This window comes from Chaetomium strumarium, assembly GCF_033439665.1.
Source record: "Chaetomium strumarium strain CBS 333.67 chromosome Unknown B0T15scaffold_4, whole genome shotgun sequence".
Lineage (NCBI taxonomy): Eukaryota > Fungi > Ascomycota > Sordariomycetes > Sordariales > Chaetomiaceae > Chaetomium > Chaetomium strumarium.
Window position 1 is genome coordinate 182,046 of NW_026944432.1, and position 23,061 is coordinate 205,106.

The following is a 23,061-nucleotide window of genomic DNA, read 5'->3' on the forward strand; positions in this document are numbered from 1 at the left end:
GAGTCCTTCCTTGTCACCTCCGTACTTGGGGGGTGCTTCGAGTTTGGCTTTGTCCTTGGGCTTGCCGTTGTAGGCCTCGTTGACGAGTTGCTGCATGTTGCCGTTTTCGGCCTCGAGCTGGGCGATTTTGGCGTTAAGAGTGTCGAGAGCCGTGGTATTGTCTTTCTGGGCCTCGAGTTGGGCAATCCTCGTGTTGAGGGCTTCGATGACCTGCTGCATCTGCTGCATGGTCGCGGTCTGGCCCTGAGATCCTGGGGTGCTAGGTGTCTGAGGCGCCATGATGGTTGATGGTACCTTCGATCTGAACCGTGACAGAGTCAAAGGGAGTGAGCAACGTGTGACGAAACCACAGGCAGTCCTGCCTCTAAAAGGGTTCGCCGGTCGAAGGTACTGCTGGTCGGACTGTAGGTCTCGGTGAAGCCAAAAGGTTCACAACAATGCAAGTCGCAATGTCTGCACAGTAATGTAGGGCTACCTTACTGCTTGTATTGCTCACTGGAGAACTCCCAGAGTCCTCCAGAATGAATGACTATATACTAGCTGGTTTTGGTCCGCTCACCATGGCTCACCAGTGAGCCTAGGTGATTCTGCTCGTCCGCTCACCTGGTGAGCGGGCGCTCTTACATATGCTCATCAGCGCTGCGAGCGCTCTTGCATGTCCCTGTGTACAATGATTGGCTGCGGATACACCCTTGTCCGCCCCACCGGGTCACTGCATGTGGTCAAATCGTGACAGTAGCCCTCTATCTTAGTTCAGCGTCTCCGAGCGAATGGCATAGATAGAGAAGCGTAATACCATACGCAAGGAAGACAAGGTATACTCGCTACTGGGTATTTTCGACATCTATATGCCGCTTATCTATGGCGAAGGGGAAAACAATATATTTAGACGGCTGCGAGAGGAGATCAATAAGGCTTCAAGGGGCGAACGGGTCTATAATCAAGCGGAAGATCGCTGTCCGGCCGACCTATGCTATATAGACCTACGGCACGACAAGACGTGCATCGAGCAGACTAAAGGCGGCTTGCTAGTAGACTTATATCGCTAGGTCCTTAACAATGCCGATTTCCGACAATGGCACGACAATGGATAGAGCCGGCTGCTCTGGATCAAGGGCGATCCCGGCAAGGGCAAGACTATACTGCTGTGCGGTATCATTAACGAGCTGAAGGCCACCTGTGACTCCGGCCTTCTCTTATTCTTCTTCTGCCAGGCCATCGATGCGAACATTAACAATACCGCGGCTGTCCTATACAGCCTGATCTACCTTCTTGTGGACCAATAGCCATCGCTTATCTCTTACGTATAGAAGAAGTACGATCCTATAGGAACTCCACTCTTTAGGGATATAAATGCATGGGTAGGCTTGTCGGAGATCTTTACTGGCATTCTGGAGGACCTAAGCCTGCCTTGCACCTACCTGATCATCGATATACTTGACAAGTATACTCAAGGTTGGGAGCTGCTTCTTGACCTTATAGTCCAGACGTCGGCGGCTTACTCGAGTGTCAAGTGGGTCGTATCCAGTTGCAACTGGCCGAGTATCGAGAAGGATCTTGACGCCGTAGCATAGAAAGTCAGGCTGTTGCTTGAGTTGAATAAAGCGTCTGTCTCCGCGGCTGTTACTGTATACATCTAGTTCAAGGTAGATAGGTTGGTAAAGCGAAATGAATACGACAATAATACAAGGAGCGCTATTGAATGCTACTTATCTACGAACGTATATGGCACCTTCCTCTGGGTGGCTTTGGTCTGCCAATAGCTCGCCAACATCTCGGGATAGGAAGCAGAGGAAATGTTGACAATATTTCCACCTGGACTCGATATACTCTATAGACGGATAATAGACTAGATCTATAACTCGAGATACGCTAAGCTACTTCAAAGAATACTGGCTGTCGTCTTAGTCGTATACCAACCTATTATATTAGACGAACTACTGGCACTCGTGGACATGCCCAACTATGTCTCTAGCAATGGCAAAGCTCTAGCAGAGATTATAGGGCTTTGCAGCTCTTTTCTAATACTTCGCGAATGCACGATATCTTTTGTCCATCAATCCGCCAAGGACTTCTTGCTCAAACAGGCATGCGATAAGATCTTTCCATCTAGGAGAGAAGAAGTACACCGTACTATATTCTTGCGATTGCTTCGAGTTATGCAGAAAACATTACGACGCGATATATATAACCTTGGCACTCCTGGATTTCCTATTGATAAAGTCAGACCACCCGATCCAGATCCGCTAGCTATAGTACAGTACTCGTGCGTATACTGGATTCACCATCTACGTGGCTGTGATCCCGAGAAGAACGCGAACAAGGACCTCCAGGGTGGCGGATCGATCGATATCTTTCTGCGCAAGAAGTATCTCCACTGGCTAGAGGCTCTCAGCCTTCAAAAGAGCATGTCAGAAGGAGTGGCTTCAATGCTGAGCCTTGAGGATCTGTTTGAGGTAAGCTTTTAGTAGTGCGATGTAAGAGCTATACTAACATTCTGATAGGCACGAAAGGAGACATCACTTCTCATCGATCGCGTCCGAGATGCATGTCGGTTTATCCTATACCACAAGTGGGCAATTGAGAACAGCCCTCTTCAGGTATACGCTTCCGGACTTGTATTCAGCCCAGTCGGTAGCATAACGAGGGATCAATTTAAGAATGAGGAGCCTAAATGGATCATCCGAAAACCAACGATGGCGGACAATTGGAGCGCATGCCTACAAACGCTCGAGGGCCATAGCGACTGGGTCAGGTCTGTCGCGTGGTCGCACGATGCGGCGCGGCTGGCGTCGGCGTCACGCGATAAGACAGTCAAGATCTGGGATCCGGCTACCGGTCAGTGCGTATCGACGCTCGAGGGCCATAGCAGCTATGTCATCTCCGTAGCCTGGTCGCACGATGCGACGCGGCTGGCGTCGGCGTCATACGACAGCACCGTCAAGATCTGGGATCCGGCGACCGGTCAGTGCGTATCGACGCTCGAGGGCCATAGCAGCTATGTCATCTCCGTAGCCTGGTCGCACGATGCGACGCGGCTGGCGTCGGCGTCAAGTGACAAGACAGTCAAGATCTGGGATCCGGCGACCGGCCGGTGCGTATCGACGCTCGAGGGCCACAGCAGCTCTGTCAGCTCCGTGGCCTGGTCGCACGATGCGGCGCGGCTGGCGTCGGCGTCACGCGACAAGACAGTCAAGATCTGGGATCCGGCGACCAGCCAGTGCCTATCGACGCTGGAGACTGGTTGTACCCTTAACAATCTCGAGTTTCATGAATATAACCACGGCCTTCTATATACCGACATTCCGGTCGCTATTGGCTATAGCTTGAGTAGTAACGGGACCTGGGTCACGTATGAAGGAGATAACCTGCTGTGGCTGCCGCTCGAGTATCGGCCATCATCTTGGGCCATATCTGGAACGGCTGTATCAATCGGCTGTTCTTCAGGCCGCGTCTTGATCTTCATGTTCTCAGATAGGAACCCGATCATGTAGCGAGAACAGCATATGCTTCCGCATCTTATCTTTCTGGGTTCTCTCAATTCGTCACTCTTTGTCTCTTATTTTCCTTTTTTATAGCATGCCACAAGAAGGGTGTGGGAGGATGTGACGGTGGAACCCACCGTACCATGGCACAGGCCATTGCTTAGCCATGTGCCCGGCTTCCGGTGCATGCATACATGATTGGTCAACCTGGTTGGTGCTCCATCTTCTACATCTGGGCACCATGCCCTACTTCCTACATTTAGACTTCTTCGCACCTTGCAGCCTTCGAGGATTCCTTTCCTCCTGCAAGTTCAGTATTCTTGCAATACTGTAACAACATTTGGTGATCAAGTTGTCTCAGTGTCTTGCAGCCCAGCTCTTGCATTGTGGTGTCACGGGATCGTCTCGTAACATGCTTCTAGATAGCAATGAGGGTTAGGGGTAGGTAGGGTGCAGGGCTGCAGCGTAAGCCGTGACTGGTATGGTCTGTGCGTGGGGCCCACATACAGGTTTTGCCCGCGCCTCGCGCACAGCCACTTCTGTTCCCTCGTGCAACGACAATCGTAAGAAAGGATACCCAAAATTCGGTATCATCACCGTGGCATGTGGCGAGCGCCCGAGGCCCTGATTCTAATATATGGGCCGAGCTTAACTGGTATAATCCGGGGCATCTTTGCCTATTATTAAAACAGGACCCTTATGTGTTAACTACCATAGTTTTGAGGAAACATCTCGAAAGTGCTAGAACTTGATGCAGGTCCTCTGTCACGGTAGCTGTCGTCGCAGTCCAGGCTCAGGGCTCTGGTAGGAAACTGACTGTATTGCAAGAATACTGAACTTGCAGGAGGAAGGGAATCCTCGAAGATTGCAAGGTGCGAAGAAGTCTAAATACAGGATGTGGGGCATGGTGCCCAGTACGCGAGGTGGCTGGAAGATCGCGTCGTGTAAGCCGGCCAGTAGATCGGTCATGGAGGGTTGTATAGGGTACGTCGTAGAGCTTAGCTGCGGCTCGGAGGCTTAGTTTTTTGTTGTTTTGACAAGCTTCAAGTGCCAGGATTACCCTGGCTTCTTTTGAAGGAGAAGGCGTGTTAGGTTGTAGAGAAAATTGATGTTGGGTGTGAAAATGACGCGTTGCGGCAAAAAGTGATCGGCTCGCTGATATGATCGGCTCGCTGATAAGATACGTTACACAATATTTCGCAAGACGTATATAGGCCAGTAGTCCAGCTTCCCTCGATCTCTGACCAATTCACGGATGCCCTGCCGAGACCTTTCGTCACCATAGCACCAATTTTTCAGATCTTTGCTTTATCTAGCTTTCTAGTTAACATTACACTTCTTTATTTTTAAATAATTCCCCCTTGACAATTCAGTAGACAGCCGTACAATGTCTGTTTCGCATCTCCTGGTGCTAACCCTCGCCTTTCTAGCATCTTCCGCGATTGCGCAGCTTCGATTGAATGTTACCGCGATCAGCGCGGAAAACGGAATCTCAACTCTAGAGTGCTGGGAGCTTGATTCTCCCTTTTACATATCTCGCGACTCGGCTACAGTTGGAGCCAAGGTTGCTCACCTAGGCAACGTATCTTCCTTATCGTGGTCCGTCGTCCCTCCTGGACATTACGTTGGCCCACATAACGCCCCTTATAATCAGCAAGTCCGCGTCCCTTCAACTATGGCTGGCCAATAACTAATGTGGTTCAGATGGGTGATCTTGCTTAAAGGTTTCGGACATATCACTCTTCCCCATGATAAGTCTGCTGGCTTTTATATGACAGGGGGCGAATTCGGGGTCATATTTGCGGCCGACACGGCCGATGTCAGCTACGACGGACATATCAGCACATATCTTGGTAGCACCGAGAGTGTCTATGTTCAGATCCCAACCCAAGATGGAATGATACCGGACCACAATAGGCTACACATGGGACCATGCGATGCCAGAGATATAACCGGTTTGAGGATGTGAAATATCTTGTGTGGTAGCAGCTTCTGCAAGTTGCTAAGGGCCTGGGCGGCCGCTCTATAACTCCTCGTCGAGTGAAGAGAAATAGAGAATCGTGCCTAGAGTTTAGAATAGAAGCTCTAAACGCAGATGTACAGTCGCGGTCGAAACCTCTTCTGCGCACGGACGACCCTACCTGGTCTCATGCTCCCTTGCATCATCAGTGCCCCTTGGTCGCGGCGTTTCAGGCCAGATGTGTTCCCCTATATATACAAACACTCTCCCATACCTTTTATGATTTTCTGTTATCTTCTTATCTTCGTAATCGATTCCCCAATAGGCAAGCCACGTTTTGTCACTAGCAGCTTGTTTTCTTTTAGCTCCTTGAGCAACTGTTTGGAGTGCCAAGACGGTTTCTGTTATTTCTAGAATGAAACTAGCGGTCTCGTTTAGAGCGCTGTAGCTGACCTCAATATACTGTAGTAATTGAGAGTGTTCGGCCTTAAGGATTTCTAACTCTTGGAGTTAGTGCATTTTTCCATGCGCTCTAGTCTCTGAAGAAGCTCGTCGATATTAACTATGACTTGGTCATCTATGTTTTGAAAAATACTCCGTGGAAAATTCTTCCGTGCTCAATATATCGACAACGCTTACTGATAGTTGAGAGTACACTAAAAGGCGAATTGAGAGTCGCTAATTTTTTACTTAACTTTTTTAAGGAAGGCGGGGTAAGCCTGTGGCTGTGTGGCTGTTGTGGGATCCACTTGTAGCAGGGAGGTACATCAGGGCGCAATACCTAACAAAAGGGCAGAGCTGGCTGATTCATCCTCCGGCGGAAACTTGATTACCCACTGCTTAATCCTTCCCCGCCTCGTCCAAAGGTTCGTCTTTTCTCCTTCTCCTTCCATCTCCACCAGAGTCAGCGCTTACGTGTCCGCCACGATCATGGCGCCGCAATTGGATGCTGCACAGCGCATTCTGATTAGAACTTTGCTAACCGAAGGATTTGAGACCAAGCTAATAGCATCAGAAGCCCCGTGTACCGTGCGCGCCGTCCAGAGAATCCGTCGGGAGAGACAACAGTCCGAGGTGCCCACCCGAAGAATAGTCCGCGTCGGCCGCCGCAGCTGCATGACACCACCCATGCGGGAAGCCCTCTGCAATATGCTGATCAAGCAGCCGTACATGTATCGGTGCGAGATGGCAGACTTCCTCCATCGTAGGTTCGGGAGGAGGATATCCGAGCGGTCGATTGGCCGGGCTCTGCGATCAAGTGGCTGGACGAGGAAAACGATCCGCCGCGTCGCACAGCAACGGGATGCCGACCTTCGAGACTACTATCTACATAGGATATCGCAGTACGAGTCCTACCAACTTGTCTTTGTTGATGAGTCTGGCTGCGATAGAAGGGCGGGATACCGGCGTTGGGGCTGGTCTCCGAAGGGTTCCTCCGCTGTCCAGATTACGAAGTTCGGTCGCGGAAGAAGATGGCATATTCTCCCAGCATACGCGCAAGAGCTGGAACTTTTTAATGTTGCTCACGAATTGCAGTGCAATGCCTGGCTTCACCCCGCCCTTGATCATCAAGTTAGCGGCGAGGGTGGGGTGCTGCAGGATGGAGTTCAGTTCCAGGAATTGATCCAATGCAAACTGATTCGCAGCCTGCAGTGCCTCTCTCCACCTGTCGCTCTTGACTTGCTGCAGCGTCCAATTGCAGTACTCCTCAAGCTTGTCCTTTCTATTCCCATCCACATCCGTAACATCTTCAAGGCTCGCCCCGGCCGCATCGTGATGCCCGCTGTGGGCCGAGACATGGGTTTTACAGTTACGACAGCCGATGGAGTCCTCCGGCTTCCGCTTGCGGTTGTTATCCAAAACGTCCTTGAGGATTCTGGGTGGGATCTCGATATTAACGTCGACATCCTCTTCTTTCTCTCCTTCCTTCATGTTCCCTTTGATGTGGCGGACGAGGTCTTCAAGGTGCCTTGGCAAGAGCCTATGGTGATTTCCTCGTTCGTCTGGCCAGCAGTGGGGTCCTTGCTTGCAGTGCTTGCCTCTGCAACGATGACGCTCGTAGACTCGGGCCCAAAGACCAGCCTCGGCGGCCCTCTGAAGTTTTTGAGCCTCAGTGGCGCTCTGCTTCTTTTTCTTGCCTTTTGCTATCGTGGGGTCACTTGCGACTTCCTTGTAAATAAACTCAATGCTGAAGGTTATCTTCCTCCTCTTACTAAACAAGGCACTAAGGCCTTCAAGGTGGCCGTCCACCACCTTCCAATCGATCTCCATGTTGTTGAATCGTTTTTTTAAACCGCGCTGACGGCTTCGCTCGATGGAAATATCGATGATCGTTTCTTCGCACGTATATGCATCTCCTGGAAACTTGTCCTTGTCTTTCAGAAGGGTTTCAAGTCGTGTCTTGAAGTTGACTCTCCAAAAATCGCTCGGAGCCAGGACGAGGTCGGGATCTGTGTCTGAACAAACATGCCTAGCTCTGATATTCTCACGTTGGGAGACCTTCCACCGAAAGTCATAGTGGATACATTCGGGGCTATTCTTGTCATACTGTTTGTTACTTTCCCAACCACTCAGTCGGAGAAGTGGTAATGGACGTTCGCCATTTTGCTGTTCGGCCTGTTCGGCCACTGGGCTGGCTCGTTCGGCTGCTGGGCCGATTCCGGGGCTGTCGGTAGTCAAGAATTCAGGGGTTGCATAATTCAAAGCAGAATCGCCATCCAGCCAGTCAAAATTGATGTGTTCCATGGTGTCATGCCTTTCGAGTCGAGATGCGTCGAGGCAAATCGTTGCCACATTGCCCCTCGCCCGTCGCCGATGACGAAGAGAGGCCACGTGGCGGAGTTTCTACGGGTCTCTACGGGCTTCCATTTGGGCCTCTCCGCTAGTTTTAGAACCTGGCCAAAACCACACCATAGCTTCTTCAAGCACCTTGATCAGAATGTGCCTCTACGAGAACAAGATGCATTCGAGCGGCGGGATGGCTAGTTTTGTTTTTGGCTTCGCCAACGCAACGCTATTTGCCGACAATGCAGCCCCTGATAGGGCTATATAATTCAGTTGCTATTGGCCTAGAAGGTCCCCAACTGCGTAAAAGGGGGAACACATCAAGGCAACACAGCTGTACTGTAGGGCTGACACAGTGCACGTGAATGTGGCCTTTTTGGACAGCCACAAGTCGGTTCAAGAACATTCACGAAATGCCATCCAAGGTATAAATTTGACCTGGCCCGTACGACCCATGTAAGGGCCGAGATATGAAATGAATATCAGTTAGATTGAATTACCTTAGATCCGCCTGTTGTAATATATACGTGAGCCACTGTTGCGACGCGAGCCGGTCAGGGTGGTCTTCGGCGAGGGTTTCGGCCCGAATGGCGACGACCTGCTCGAGCAGCGCGACGGCCTCTTTGACCTGCCCGTTGGCTTTATAGGCCATAGCGAGTACGTGCTGCGACGCGAGCCGGGAAGGGTGGTCTTCGGCGAGGGTTTCGGCCTTGATAGTGACGACCTGCTCGAGCAGCGCGATAGCCTCTTTGACCTGCCCGTTGGCGTTATAGGCTCCTGCGAGTTCGTGCTGCGACGCGAGCCGGGAAGGGTGGTCTTCGGCGAAGGTTTCGGCCTTAATAGCGACGACCTGCTCGAGCAGCGTGATAGCCTCTTTAACCTGCCCGTTGGCGTTATAGGCTCCTGCGAGTGTGTGCTGCGACGCGAGCCGGGAAGGGTGGTCTTCGGCGAAGTGGCTATTCCTCCACTGGCAAGCCTCTTCCACATACCTAACAGCTTCCTTGATCCGCCCGTCCACTCTCAGACACCGCCCAACCCAGAAACACAAATTAGATCTCTCCTCCATATCAAGCCCCTCGCTGTGTTGCAATACCCTAAAAGCATGTGGAAGGTACTCCCTCCACAAGCTGCAGTTCGTATAGTCGTCGTCTGGAAAAACCGTCGCAAGATGACGAGTTGCCTTTTCATCTATCGTCGCTGTCCGGCCCTCACCTTGGATCCAGATTCGCGTTGCCAGGTGCACCAGACTATGCATGTCGAATATTTTGCTGTCCCCCCGCCTAGTCAGAAAGCCGTATCCACATAGCGTGCCGACGGCATGCACCATCTGCTCTTCCAACTCGAAGCGAGGCAGGATCGACTGCGGAATTCCCTTCGGCTCGATGCACGACATGAACGACAGCAGGTCGGCTGCGGCGCCATCGGATTTGCAGATCTGGTCGAAAGACACGAGCCATGTCGTCGCCACAGCGTTCGGCGAGCCCCTGTATCGAGTGTCATCGTGGAACTCTCGACTCATTAAGCTAGCCGTGTCCTCTGCCCCCCGCAGCAATCTCAGATACTCTGTAATCGGCACTCCAGTCGTGTTCAGGTACGCCGCCGCCTGTGTGATCGCCAATGGAAGGTACGTGAGCTCCTTCAGTAGCTCGGCCGTCCCCGCTCCACTGCTCCGAATCAGCGACTTCTTTAGGTAGTCAGCCGCCTCCTGCGGGTCCATCTCAAGCAGCTCAGTCACACTGTTTCTAGCCACCGCCACAGCCACTTCTCGAGACCGTGTTGTGAATAGGACTAGGCCGTCTTCGCTCTCCGGAAGGTACTCATTGAGACCGCCTGGTTTGTCTGAAGGCCCGAAGAAAAGGTCTATATCGTCCGCATTGTCCACGATAAGAAGCCATGGACCCGCCGCCTCAGAACTCAGGTACCGCCGAACAGACTCTTTCAAATCCTCATCCTCGCTGCGTTTCCTGATCGGGAGCTTGCTGGCCATCTCGACATACGCCTGTTCGAAGGCCACACGGCTCAAAGCAGGCACCCAAAAGATAGAGTACTCCGGCTTATTGTCTTTCACCCAGTATGCAAACTTGAGTGCGACTTGGGTTTTGCCAACGCCGCCCAGCCCGACGACCGCGATCTTCTGTGTCTCTTCTTGGACAAAAAACATATCTCTAAGCTGGTGCAACGTCTCCTCTCGTCCCACAAAGCGCTTGTTCTTGGGGAAGGGGATGTAGTGACAGGGTCGGGCGCTATCGTCTGCGACAACATCGGCAGCGTCAGTAGCCACGTTGTGCTCCCCTACAACGTGCTGGCTCTTCGAGGCTGATGTAACCAATCCCTCCCATCTCGTCAACTCGCCAAGCAATCTTTGGAAGCCAGTATCTTCGGGGGATGTAAACCTAACCATGTCGCGATGATTTGCATGGACACTGATTGAGGTATATCCTTCAATGGTCGCGGAGTCCCTGGAAACGACATGTCCAACAACTGACAGAGGCAGCTCCTCAAAGAAGCATGTAATCTCAAAGGATCGATCGCCTTTTTGAATCCCTCGAACCATCGACAAGAACTTACCCTGGATCGACTCCAGCAATTGATTTTCTGTTTCCAAGATTGCTAGCAGCGATGTATTATTAGACTTGAAAAGTCCAAGGGTCGAAGCGGGAATGCGCGCCCAGCTTGCCATCCAAGATCCTTTATGAGGTGTACCCATAAAGACAATCCCCATGACACGGTCAAAGATTCCGCGAAGGTGAGGTTCTGGATTGTGTTGGGAGAGTAGAATGGCTTCTTTGCAGACGAGACCGCCGAGACTATGGGCGACGAATATAAGCGGGCGAGACGACTCGTTACAGAGGTCGTTGAGGAGGTTCGAGGCATGATCGATCAGCCGGTTGGTCGATACAACCGACTTCCGGACGACGTATGCGTCGTAGCCGTAGGTGAGGAGGCGAGCATTTCGGAGCTTGGACGGAAGGAACGTCTTCGGCCAGGGCACCGACTGCCCGTGCGCTGTCCATGTGCTTTCTCGGTTCCCCGTCAGGCCGTGGACAAAGCATATGTCGACCGTAGCGTCGGGGTTATCGTGCCATACTGCGACTCCATCGGGGAAAGGCGGAACATTCCCAGGGGTTAGAGGTCCGGCCTGGTCTGTCGGGACTGACGCCGGGTAAGACGAGGACGCATCGCTGCTCCCTTCTCGTTCTTGGTCGCTCACCGTCACGTCCTGGATGGCCCGAGATTTCCCTCCACCCCTCTTAAGGATGCGAAGAACTCGCTTCATCCAGGAAATGATATTGAAACGACCTCGAAGGAGCAGAGACAATCCAGGTCACAGTATGCAGACAGCCGTTTGTCTGGGCTGGCGATCAGCTTTCCATGCGGGGCTGAATGATGGGATCATCTTTGACAGCCAAGTACGGAGCCGCAATTTTGTTGATCCGCAATTTCGATTCCTCTTCTGGAATCTTCGACGGAAGAGTTCACTGAGATCCTCACCAACGACAGAACTACTGTTGTAATACCAGAAAGTTGTAGCAGCTACAATTGCGTTTGCGAAGGGCACAAGACGATTGGGGCGCACTTTTGTAGCAAGGATTTAGAAATGGGCAAGAATCGGCTTACCGGGCTGCTCTGTTTTAAAAATAACAATCTTGCCACTCTGTTAACGTTAGTTATAATAAATAATGACAGTATCTTTGAAGTACAAATGACCAGAGTTTACAGCCACATGAGTCAGCAACGGGTCTCCAGAAACGGATCCTGCTAAAGAGTTAACTAAAAATTAAGCGACGCTCAATTCGCCTTCTAGTGTACCATTCTACTATAGGTAGAGGTTGTCTTTCTCACCTATATAAAGATTTGCTAACTATAGTCGACCTATTTATAGCTTGTCCTAAGAATAGTCATATACGTTCCCAAAAGTAGGTATATCCCTTCTGTGACGGTATGATGCAGTTCACAGGGTCAAGCCAGCTGTTCGTGGCATACAATTCCATGAAACTAAGCCTAAAAGAAAAAGTGGGAAAAGGTTCTGGGCGGTCGGTACAGAATTACACGAAGATATTCCCCACTTATGGGTCACGTGACATATGCCCCGCTTCATCCGTTCCACCCAGAAGGTCGTAGGTTCAACTCCCAACCGGGGCGACAACCCTACCGACCGTGACACCTTCCTGGCTCATTCCTAGGTTACCTGAACCGGATTAGCAGAAGCATTTCTTGTAGGTGACTTGTCCCTAACACTACCTAAACAGCGGACGACCGGAATAGCTCATTTGGTAGGGCTTGGTGGTGGCGTCGCTGGAATAGTGTAGTTACGCCTATAAGTATTATAGACAGCGGTGATTCGCTGTTTTACTGGCCTGGATGCTAGAGATATATCAAGGCTAATACAAGGTGTCTGGGCTTTGATCAGACCCAAAATCTGTTGGAATCGTTGGGTGGGCGTAGCGACTCTGGCCGGTGGAGCGGCAACCTGGCACGGAGGCATGGACCTCATACTAATAACTATTGAACTAGGAAAACTTAAACGATGAACGTTGGATAAAATAAGGCAAAGAGCGGCAGGGTGGAGGTTTATATAGCGGAAACGATGTACCAACGTAGAGAGTGCTTACGATGGCGGTCACAGAGTGGGTGCAATTGACCACTACGTACCACCACCTTAAAAGGTGGACTGTTGTTCGACCTGCTTTGCCGAACACTGGAATTACACCCAAGTATGTGACGAAACCCAGGCAGTCCTGCCTCTGAAAGGGTTCTTCTGTCGAAGGTAGTGCTAGTCGGGTTATAGGTCTCGGTGAAGCCAAAGGGTTCACAACAAATGCACAAGCAAGTGTCTGCACAATAGCGAGAGGCTATTGCTTGTATTGCTCACTGGAGAACTCTCAGAGTCCTCCAGAGCGAGTGACTATATAGTAGCTATCTTCTTGAGTGCTCAGTGCTTCGATTTGGATGAGCACCTGGGTGCTCATCGTGATATGTCCCTGATCACTCTGATCGCTTACATCCTGCAGAGTGCTCAGCGGCATTGGCACCTTAGCACCTTCGCCTGACTCTGACTGGTCCGCCTGATTGTCCCAAGTGATTGGCTCGGGACGCCCCTGCGTCCCCACATACAGCCGTCTGCCCTGCAGCCTGCCGTTGGTTAATTCGTGACACTGTCGCTGGATGGCCAGGAATACGTTAGTCGTAGACCAGGGCAGATCCCACGAGCATGCACGGTCCAACTGAGAGCTGGATCTTCCAACTCTCAGTTGGACCGTGCGTCAATGGCACCTTCCAAGAGCGGGCGACCTAAGTTGGGCGATAAAGCTGGCAGGGATCTAGGACGGCTTATAACAGAGTGCGGACTGAACTATACACATATTACTAGCACCTTGCTGGTAGCTAAGGCAGGCAACAAAGCCAGTTGGATACCGCAATCACTTGATAATGGTTCTACAGGCATCTACTGTAATTATAGGATCATACTATATAAAGAGAATAGTAGAATAATTAACTGCATAATGTGACGAAACCACAGGCAGTCCTGCCTCTGAAAGGGTTCGCCGGTCGAAGGTGTCTGCTGGTCGGACTGTAGGTCTCGGTGAAGCCAAAAGGTTCACAATAATGCTTGCCGCAATGTCTGCACAATAGATAAAGGCTATTGCTTGAATTGCTCACTGGTGAACTTCCTGAGTCCACCAGAATGAATGACTAGCTATCCTATATACCATCTACTTCTAGGTGCTCTCATGTGCTCTATAGAGCTCCCTAGAGCTGGTGCTCTGTGACGGCAAGTGCGGCTTGCGGCGTGCTTGCCGTCAGGGAAGATATAATCCACCGAGTCGTAAGTCTGAGGGACTTGCGATTCCGACATCCTTTTCGGAAGGTGTGTATAGCCGAGTGGGTTAGGTTTATGCTACACTGTCATACTCAACAACGGGGAGAGGTTCGGTGAAGCCAAAAGGTTCACAATAATACTATTCACAATGTCTGCACAATAGGTGGAAGCTATTGCTTGAATTGCTCACTAAGGAAGCTAGCTATCTAAATGAGTGACAGAATGGTAGAACTATATACAGCTTCCTCCCCTAGGTACCCTCGTACCTAGATCATCTGGCTCATTGGTGATCTGGATGAGCCGCTCATTACGCTCATCATTGATCGCACTGAGCTTGCTCATGATGCTAAGCAATGAGCCGTCCGCTCATGGTGCTAAGCAATGAGCCATCCGCTCATAGTGCCAAGCAATGAGCCGTCTGGGGCCCGCACTGCGTCCCGCTCCCAATTAGTGCCTCGTGCCTGGCTGCAGCCCCGCCGGCCTACATATATGGCTAGTTCATGACATTATAGAATATACATTTCTAGAGCTATTTAGGCCAGAAAAAAAATACTAGATATAGATAAGAGACTCAAGAATATGAATATAGATGTAGGTTATATATATAATTAATAGTATTAATGGAAATAGCTATTAAAGTTATCTATCATTAATGTTATAGCTTATATTAAAAAAGAAAGAAGAAGATAGCTATGGCTATGGCACTATAGAAGATATGCAAATTTCAGGGAGGATGGGCTAGGGCACTAAGCCAATTATAGCTAGCCTACTGCACATTGCACGTACCGAGCATTCAATGCAGATACGGAAGGTATAGGCGCAGTGGTATGCAGACCACTTTTGAGTTTCTGAGCAAACTCAGCTGTCGGCTTTCGTAGGGAGGAGGAGGAGGAGGAGCTCCACACAGTGTCCACCAATGACCGCCGTCCACGCTTGGCGAAGGTTTGGCGACAGCAAGCATCGGCTACGGATTACATACGGTGGCTTACTTTGAGGCGGTGCTGTTCCACCTACTGTGGCGTACTCCCCGGCAGTACGCCACAGATGTTGAGACTTACCGCCATGCCGTCTTTCGTGCGGAGTGCGCCACAGACGGTGGGTCTTGCGTCCAATGCCAGAAAGGGCGTTGCAGTGCTGTAGTTATGGTCTTCCACCGTTACATAAGATCTATTGGCGTCGGTGAAGATGGTGAGCGCCTGCAGGTTGTCGCATGCCTGCGGCCCGCAGGATTGATTGGGAGACGGTCTCTTGGGGTTGTTGTGTCGAGACCTTACTTACACACGCGCGAAGCTCCGAAGGCTGCATCCTCAAGCCCACATCTTCTTGAACACGTCCTTGAACTCCTCCTCAACCTTCCGAAACGCCTTGTACACCTTGACCAGCGACTGGTCATCCCCGTCACGGCCCCAGCTCGGCACGTTCTCCGTCGAGGTCTCCGTGTCCTCTCCCTCGTCCTCCGACACCTCGTCCTCCCACGAATCCGCGACAACCTTCTTCTTCTTCTTCACCGCCTTCTCCACCTCCACCTCGCTCTCCTCCACCCCGACCTCCCCCTCGTCCCACCCCTCCTCCAACCCCTCCTCCTCCTCCCCTCCCACCTCACCAGGCCTCAAAAACCCCTCCAAACTCGCCCCGACCGTCGCCAGCACCAGCTCAAACTCCCGTAGCACAAACCACACCTCCGCCCCGCCCACCCCATTCTCCCGCGCCAGCGCCGCCGCATCGCCGTGCTTGAAGAAATCCAGCAGGTACGAGTTCCACGTGCCCCCCACCTCCACCCCGGGCACGACGCTCGCTTCCAGCGGCACCCCCGCCCGCGCCGTCTCGCAGAGCTCCGAGGGGGTGGCGAAGTCGGAGTCGGTGAAGCCTGATAAGGCAACGAAGGGGGAGCGTATGGTGGTTGGGGGTAGGTTGGGGAGAGGGCTGGGGTACGGGGAGGAGGGGAGTGGGTGGTTGGTGAGCGGGAGGGTGGCGTCGGGGGTGGAGGCAAGGTGTTGGGTTGCGTAGGAGTGGACGTAGGCGCGGAAGATGGAAAGGGTTTCCGCGTTATGGGCGGCGAGGATGGCGCGGGCGTGCTCGGGGAGGGACGGGAGCGTGGTTCTTGTAGTGGTGGTGGTGAGGACGGGGCGGCGGACGAAGAGGTGACTGAGGGTAAGAACGAGTTCGATGGAGAGCGCGCGCCAGGCGGCAGCGGTCATGTCCATGGAGAAGGGCGCGCAGAGGGCGTGGAAGTAGCCTTCTTTGAGGAGGGCGTGGAAGGCGAAGGCTGCGGATTCGGTGTAGTAGAGGTGGCCGACCAGGCCGGCGAAGTTGAGGGGGACACCGGTGGCCGAAAGAAGGTGTTGGCGCCGCAGATAGTCGATTGAAAAGCGCAGATGATGTGCGATGGACATCTTGGCTGCGGGCCCACCCATGTAGAGGCGGTTCTGGGTGAGGAGGGACTTGACAGCGTCGGCGGCGAAGTTCGAGTTGTTGGTCCCGTGTAGGAGGATGAAAAGGCGCAGGATCAGGGTGGCCGACGTGGGGAACTGGCCGCGCAGGTCGGGCAGCCTGGCTGACATGATCTCCAGCGCGCGGTGTGGCGGCATGTTGTGAAAGACGACGTTGCCGAGCACGTCAAAACCACGCCGACCTGCGCGGCCGGCGGCTTGCCGGTAGTTCAGAGCCGTGAGGTAAATGGAGTCGCCTGTGAAGACAACCGTTTTGCATGGCATATTGATGCCCATGGCGAGGGTTCCTGTGGCGGCGACGACGGTGAGGAAGCCTTTTCGGAACAGCATCTCGACTCTGGAGAGAGCATCAGTATACATGTTTGTGCAGTCCAGTCAGGGGCAATGGGACTTACACCTGGCGGTACTGGCGATTCATGCCCGCGTGATGCACGCCCACACCACGACGCAGCGCGGCAATGAAGGGCTCCCGAACGCTGTCGGGGTGGATTGTCCGCAGCCGCTCTTCGAGTTCCTCACTCGTGATTTTGGTCGCATCGGCAAAGCTGAACTGGGCGAGCGCCGCGTCTGGATCAAAACTCTCCCATTTGCTCGCCTCGAGATTGGCAGCTTCGCTGTCTAAGTGGGCTTTGCCCTGTCGGTCATCATCATCTCCACGGCGCCCGCGGTGCTTGGAGTTGGCTGCCTTCTTTGCGGACTTGGCTCCAGCGGCCTCGTGGGCCTTTTCCCAGGTCTCAAACTCGGCGAGTTTGGCCTTCCAGGATGCGCTTGTCTCTTGGTAATGGCTCTCCGCCTTGACCAGGACGGCGAAAAGCTGGGTTACCATGACTTCACACTTCGCCCGGTCGTAGTTAAACAAGATGGCCGGCAGCGCGCCGCTCGCCCGGAGATCGGTTACGAGGGAGAAGACCGAAAGGCTCGACACCTCGGGCCACTTTCCAGAGGTTTTCACTGGAGGCTGGCCGCTGCTCGAGCCAGCCTTTGGAGAGTACGAATCGGCCAGGCGCGAGTACCTGTGACCACGCAGCTCCTGTCGTACCGCGTCAAAGGGACCCTTGGTGTCGACCATCCACTCTCCCAGTTGGTCCTTAAGCCGCTTCTCCCATTTGACGACATCAGACTTTTGCATTCTCTCCGGCAAAGCCTTCTCCGGGTCCAAGGTTGGGGAGAGCGGATACTGGGGGTTTTGATGCTTCTTCATGCATTGCCACAGACTCAGGCAATCTCTTGGCTCCAGGCTGGTGTCATTGAGCGTATCTCGGTTCTTGTCCACGATGCTCGCGACGGGATGGACAAACAGGAACGGCGAGGTATTATCACCCCCAGTGGGCTCCGAGTCCAGTCCCGGCAGAGGGAGCCGCTCGACAGGCGCAAGGCCGGTGAACTCTGCCACGGTCGGCGTCGGGTCGTGGATGAACTTGCGCAGGTCCGAGTACCGCGATGAATGCACGATCATCTCGAGCTCGAACCCTTTTGTGTTCTGCGACTGCTCCAGCCAGGCCTTGAACTCGTCCGGGTTCGCGATGGTGGCGGAAAGAGCAATGATGGGGCACGGAGCGAGGAGCAGAAGCTGCTCCCAGACGACGCCGTCGTCTGCCTGGCCGATGCAGTGCACCTCGTCAAAGATAATACGCCTGATGCGGTTGGACCAGTCGTTGGGCCGCTTGGCGTTCACGGGCGCCAGCAACATGATCTGCAGGATTGAGGGTACCGTCACTAGAACCTGGCAGCCTTTGGCGCTGTTGACACGGTAGTCCCTCGTGTGGATGGCCCAGACGGACTTGCCCGCACGGCTGCCGTAGTGCTTGGAGAAACGGGCCTGGACCTCGGCGGCGATCTGGTTGACCAGCGCCTTGGTAGGTGCCACGTAGACAAGGATGTCGTCGTCATTTGCCTGCAGGACTTTCTTCATGGCGTAGAACGAGATGAAGGTTTTGCCCGCCGAGGTCGGTGCCACGGCGAGCACGCTCTTGTTGGCGTCGATGGCGTCCAGGACCTTGCGCTGCCACGCATCGGGATGAAACGATGGGACGCGAGGGTCGGGCGCCGAGTCGAAACTCCGCTCCAGATACGGGCCGCAATGTTCAAGCAGAAACTCGCGGGTGGTGGTGCCCGAGGGCAGCAACTTAGCTTCCTTCAGGGCGAGCGGCCTGAAGGCGATCGGTCGGTCAGCGGAAGACGGAGCGAGTTGAAGCGGGAACCGGAGCTGCAGAGACGCCTCCAGTACCCGAAGCCGAGAAGCGACGTGCTCGGTGAGCGGCAGTTTGCTAGCCTCAGTGTACTTTGACCAGACCAAAGCGAGGAGGGCCAGGCCTGTTCATTCCATCACACATCGTATCAGCTCAAATGTGCCCAAAGCCATCATGGAGTGGACGGGACTCACCAAGACGTTTTGGCGTCAGCGGGTTGCTCTGAATCCGCAACAGCACGTCGCCGATGTACAGAAGCACCTCCGCGCCAATGATTTGCCAGTTAGCAGAGGACAGATTCGAGGCATACTTCTCTGCTCCCAGATACCGCTTAAACAGCGATGGCTGCTTGTCAAACTCCAGGCAATGCTCCTTCCAAGTGGCTGCAACAGACTGTGACTTGACGGCCAGCTTCTCCAGCCGAAGAGCCTGTCCGTGCTCGAGTGCCCTTTGTTTGTTGCTCTTTGGGACTTTCTTCGTCGTCCTCGGCGCCTGCTCCTTGGCCCTGGTCGGGAGCAGTCTGGTAGTGGCCGTCTTCAGCTTCGCCGGCGGGGTTTGAACGACGATGCTCTCTGGGTCGATATTTTTCCCCGAGGCGCCGATCAGACTGGCCGAATAGGCGATCGTGTCGGACATAAACTTCTGATGTCTCTTGGCAGCATAGTATCCTTTGGCTTTCGGCATATGTTTGGGATCGAGCGGTGCCTTGGAGTTGTGCCAATGGGTCAGTTCTTGGAATATCTTGCCTAGTGTCAAGGACTGAGCTAAGACATCGTCTGAGCGGAGTCGCACGTCTGCTAGATAGTTGTCCATGACCGGGTGACTGAAAGGGAGGACCGACGGCGTGGGCCCCGGCTGGTCAGTGGCATCGGCCGTCGCGGCCGTCGCTGCCAGATCCACGGCGAGACCGGACAATGTGTACACATCGACCCGAACACCGCTCACGCAGCTAAGTAGCTGTGCCATCTGGGCGAACTCCTTAGGAACCTCTGGTGGCCAAGGGGTGCCATCAGAGAGGGCCGCGCAGACGTTGAGGTAGAGGCGCCCGTCAAAAAGGTCGAAAGCGTCCCACTTCAAGTTTGCTACGCTTGCGTCAAACCAAGCAGTGAGGCCATCTCGGGCAGCTTCAAAAACCCTAGTGAGAAACGAGGTGCTAGTTGTCGCGAGCGTCTTCGCTGTCCCAGCGGGAAAACTTCGCTGCCCAAGCCCGAGATGACGCAAAAGGACGAGATGAAGAAGGACAGCGGCGGCCTCGCGTTGCTGGGACATTGCGGCGTTGCTGGCTTCTTGGAGGCCGGAAGACAGCACAACGGCGAGTGCACAAATGGAGAGGAACTCCCTCGCTGTCAGCGTTTTGGCGGCGCCTACTTCGGCAACTCTCTTGATCATATCGACCATGGGGAGTGAAGGACCAGTCGGCAGTGTGAACTGGTCTTCTCTCGCGACGAGAGGTCTAATGTTGCCCTTAGGCGTCATCATGGACAGGTAGACCTGTCAGTATTGGACGACTCAGCGGTTAGTGGCTAGAACGACAGAGGAGTGCTGGGATCGGAAGGTAGGCGAACCTTGGAGCTCTTGAACTCGATTCCTTCGATGAACGCGACGCAATATCCAGCAGAAGCCATCAGATGCAACATTTCAAGGGAGGTATTGCAACAAGCGGCACTGCCAATCGGGGATCCATCGGGCGAATTGTCCTTGGACCCAAGGAAGAAGTGCAGGGGATGGGTATCGAGGTAGTCGCAAAACAGGCGGCTCTCGAGGCCAGGAAACACATAGCTGAACCCAGCTGGACTGGGCTCGCCCCCCGAGACGGTTGGGCCAGCGAAGTGCTGGATGAGAACAGCACGTGCAAGACGGTATTTGCTGGCTTTGGCGCTGTATATCCGAATGTTGCCAGGAATGCACACGTCGGCCTCTTTCTCAAACCAAAGGAGGTTGAAGATGCATCTCCGCTCCTTCAGCTTTACGAGAAAGGTCTCAACGGCATGGATGGCGTGCAGGATCTGAAAGCCGTCTAATGAACAAGGGAGTGGAAGCTGTCAGCAGAGCGACGACAAATCGGAGCGGAGAGACGGAGAGACGCACAGTCAAAGTCAACGCGGGAACTCTCCAGACAGTAGGTGAGAAGTGCCTCTCCGTGGATGGCAAACACGCCTCTGCCCGCAAAGTCGCCAACGACGTCGACGCGGATTGGTTGCAATGAGGCCCGCCACTGGCCAAACTGGACCATGTTGGATGTCTGAAGAGGTGGTCGATGGGTGTGATGACAAGGCAAGGTCAGGGAGAGAAATCAAAGTCGGAATGTGGTGGGAGGAGGACGTGTTCCTGGTGTAAAATTTTGAAGAATATGGATGAATCTGGCAGAATGGAAACAGTGGGAAGAAGAAAGGAACGCGTGCGCAAGGCAGACCAGACTGGCCGTTTGTTTTTGTTTGCGGTGGGCCTCATGGCAAACTGATAACTTCGGGCTTTCTCTTCCTCCGATGGCTGCTCAAATCCGTGCGTCTTTGCTGCTGCTGGAAGCCTTCACTCATTTCGTCTCAACTGCCGCGACACGGCGAGAGCTGCGCACTTGGACAACACTCAATCCCCGGCATGCTCTCTACAGAGGTTGAGGGGATTCGTCTTCTGTACTGCCCACCAGCTGCCCTGCTTCCACCTCCAGTTCCCGTATCGTAATATGACTGTATTCCTCCGTTTGTTTTGTTTTGCGATCTCGAGGCTCGGAAGAACCGCCGACTACCCCCATCCCTCCCTTGCCCTCAACCTTACTTGGGCCCTCGACGTGGCAATATACGAAGTTCACGCTGGTGGACGGAGAGATGCAACAAACCTTTTTGAGCAACCTGTAGCATGCGGCTTCACGACAATAGGTCTGGCCCATGCCGACCTCCTCGGGGATACCATTTAAAGCATAACGTGGCACAATAGCGGCATCATGAAGCGCGGGCAGCCGGCATATTCAGTCATTCAAGAAGAACCTGTGGCGAGGGAAGTACTTGAGAAGGAGGCCGCCGAAGTGGACTGTCCGCTCGAGTCACACCTTGGCGCGCTCAGTATAAAAGACCCGGCCGATTGTCAGCACTCGGTTCACTTCCTATATGGGCGGCAGTCTTCTTCATTAGCCAAACCCGTTGCGCGAGGCAAGCGGCGGTGCCAGGTAAGCACCGCGCGTTGAGCTTCCATAAGGTCCTACACAGACGACCGGACGCTTACAGTGATAGTACAGCTTACCGCACGTATACACCCGACCACTGCCACCGTTGGGGACACCTGGCCGCCGACATGGACGATCAACCGCGCGCCGGAGCTGCAAAACGGATGATGCCAGCTCTCTGTCTGGGCACGGCCCACAAGATAGACGAGGACGTGAAGCGCAGACGATTGACGCTCGGAGATTAGTGCTCTCCGGGCCAAGAAAGAACTACCAGGCGCCTCAATTTGCGGGATGTCCAGGTGCTACTGCGAAAGGAAAACCCCGACGGCAGCCGACAGACATTGTACGCCGACATTTTGGCCCACTGGGTTGTCAATCACGCGGCGGCGGCGACTAGCGACCGGCTACTGCCGGAATACGTCGACTGCGATAAGATGTTTCAGGACCTCGTCGCCCGTAGCGCAGAGCACGGCGATGCCGAGGTTCAGACGCAAGTTCTAGCGGCGCACGTGGAGCCGGCGGCCGGCGGTAGTCCTGGGATGGGCAACGGCTATAACAAAGACTCTGATTGCGACGACGGCTTAGGCGATGGCATTGCTTCGGGTCGGTACGACATTGGATCGGCCGGTGATCTGCGGGTTCTCCTTCTCCACCTTGACAAGTGCGTAGCTACCCGATAGGACGGGAGCGCGAGTCTTCCTTTGCTCGAGCTCGTTGTGCGGAATGTCTCCTCGGCCGCAATAGCCGAGATAAGCTCTGTAGCTGATATCAACGATGCTAACAATACCACCGTCCTCGGGCGGGAGGGGGAAGATTATACGACGACCGAGGCGAGCCCTGCAGCTAAGACCAGCCATGCGGACGACAACATTATGGCCGAGCGAGAGGGCCTTGCAGCTGGCATCAGCAATGCAGTCGACGCAGCCATGTCCAAGAAGGCGGGGGAAGATAATGCAATGACTAAGACGAGCTCTACAGCCAAGGCCAGCGATATAGATAACACCATCATGTTCGAGCGAGAGGGTGCAGGCTATCGCCAGAGCGGTGATTGCCCGGATTACTCCAGAGATGAACCGCTTGCGACTCAGCAGGCCGTGCCCCTGCACGCCAAGGCTGCCCACAAGGATATCACGAGGGGTGCCGAGAATGAAGACGGCAACTAGGACAACGACGATAGGGACGGGTACCGCCCTGTAGGCGAACAGGGAGACG

At 53.7% G+C, this 23,061-nt stretch overlaps 5 protein-coding genes across 5 annotated transcripts; 2 read left to right on the forward strand and 3 right to left on the reverse strand.

The window, feature by feature from the left end:
• Nucleotides 1-4,744: 4,744 nt before the first annotated feature.
• On the forward strand, nucleotides 4,745-5,576 carry B0T15DRAFT_531148 (uncharacterized protein). The gene is made up of 2 exons (XM_062869233.1): nucleotides 4,745-5,138; nucleotides 5,190-5,576. Exons 1-2 carry the CDS (start codon nucleotides 4,873-4,875, stop codon nucleotides 5,452-5,454), a joined length of 531 nt encoding a protein of 176 aa, XP_062720820.1. The 5' UTR covers nucleotides 4,745-4,872; the 3' UTR covers nucleotides 5,455-5,576.
• Nucleotides 5,577-6,290: 714 nt separating this feature from the next.
• Nucleotides 6,291-8,250, reverse strand: B0T15DRAFT_531151 (uncharacterized protein). Its single transcript, XM_062869234.1, has 2 exons — nucleotides 6,448-8,250; nucleotides 6,291-6,311 (listed from the first exon to the last, which is right to left on the reverse strand). Exon 1 carries the CDS (start codon nucleotides 8,188-8,190, stop codon nucleotides 6,772-6,774), a length of 1,419 nt encoding a protein of 472 aa, XP_062720821.1. The 5' UTR covers nucleotides 8,191-8,250; the 3' UTR covers nucleotides 6,291-6,311; nucleotides 6,448-6,771.
• A 475-nt stretch (nucleotides 8,251-8,725) lies between these two features.
• On the reverse strand, nucleotides 8,726-10,630 carry B0T15DRAFT_397897 (P-loop containing nucleoside triphosphate hydrolase protein; the record flags this gene model as incomplete). Its single annotated transcript, XM_062864928.1, has 1 exon — nucleotides 8,726-10,630. The coding sequence occupies one exon, from the start codon at nucleotides 10,628-10,630 to the stop codon at nucleotides 8,726-8,728; it is 1,905 nt and encodes a 634-aa protein (XP_062720822.1).
• Nucleotides 10,631-15,141: 4,511 nt separating this feature from the next.
• Nucleotides 15,142-21,226, reverse strand: B0T15DRAFT_502235 (uncharacterized protein; the record flags this gene model as incomplete). The annotated part of the gene is made up of 6 exons (XM_062867424.1): nucleotides 15,142-16,837; nucleotides 16,896-18,813; nucleotides 18,884-20,180; nucleotides 20,255-20,706; nucleotides 20,778-20,931; nucleotides 21,155-21,226. 6 exons carry the CDS (start codon nucleotides 21,224-21,226, stop codon nucleotides 15,358-15,360), a joined length of 5,373 nt encoding a protein of 1,790 aa, XP_062720823.1. The 3' UTR covers nucleotides 15,142-15,357.
• Nucleotides 21,227-21,920: 694 nt separating this feature from the next.
• B0T15DRAFT_396792 (uncharacterized protein) lies at nucleotides 21,921-23,012 on the forward strand (the record flags this gene model as incomplete). The annotated part of the gene is made up of 3 exons (XM_062864859.1): nucleotides 21,921-22,061; nucleotides 22,293-22,476; nucleotides 22,594-23,012. Coding segments are annotated over 3 exons (744 nt in total), but the record flags the coding sequence as incomplete, so codon positions are not given.
• Between the last annotated feature and the right edge of the window lie 49 nt (nucleotides 23,013-23,061).

What these genes read in the sequence shown, in the direction of transcription:
- B0T15DRAFT_531148 (XM_062869233.1), top strand. Translation starts at nt 4,873, where the DNA reads ATGTCTGTTTCGCATCTCCTGGTGCTAACCCTCGCCTTTCTAGCATCT. An exon ending in CATAACGCCCCTTATAATCA is followed by an intron (nt 5,139 to 5,189) that starts GCAAGTCCGCGT and finishes AATGTGGTTCAG; the next exon opens with ATGGGTGATCTTGCTTAAAG.
- B0T15DRAFT_531151 (XM_062869234.1), bottom strand. Translation starts at nt 8,190, where the DNA reads ATGGAACACATCAATTTTGACTGGCTGGATGGCGATTCTGCTTTGAAT.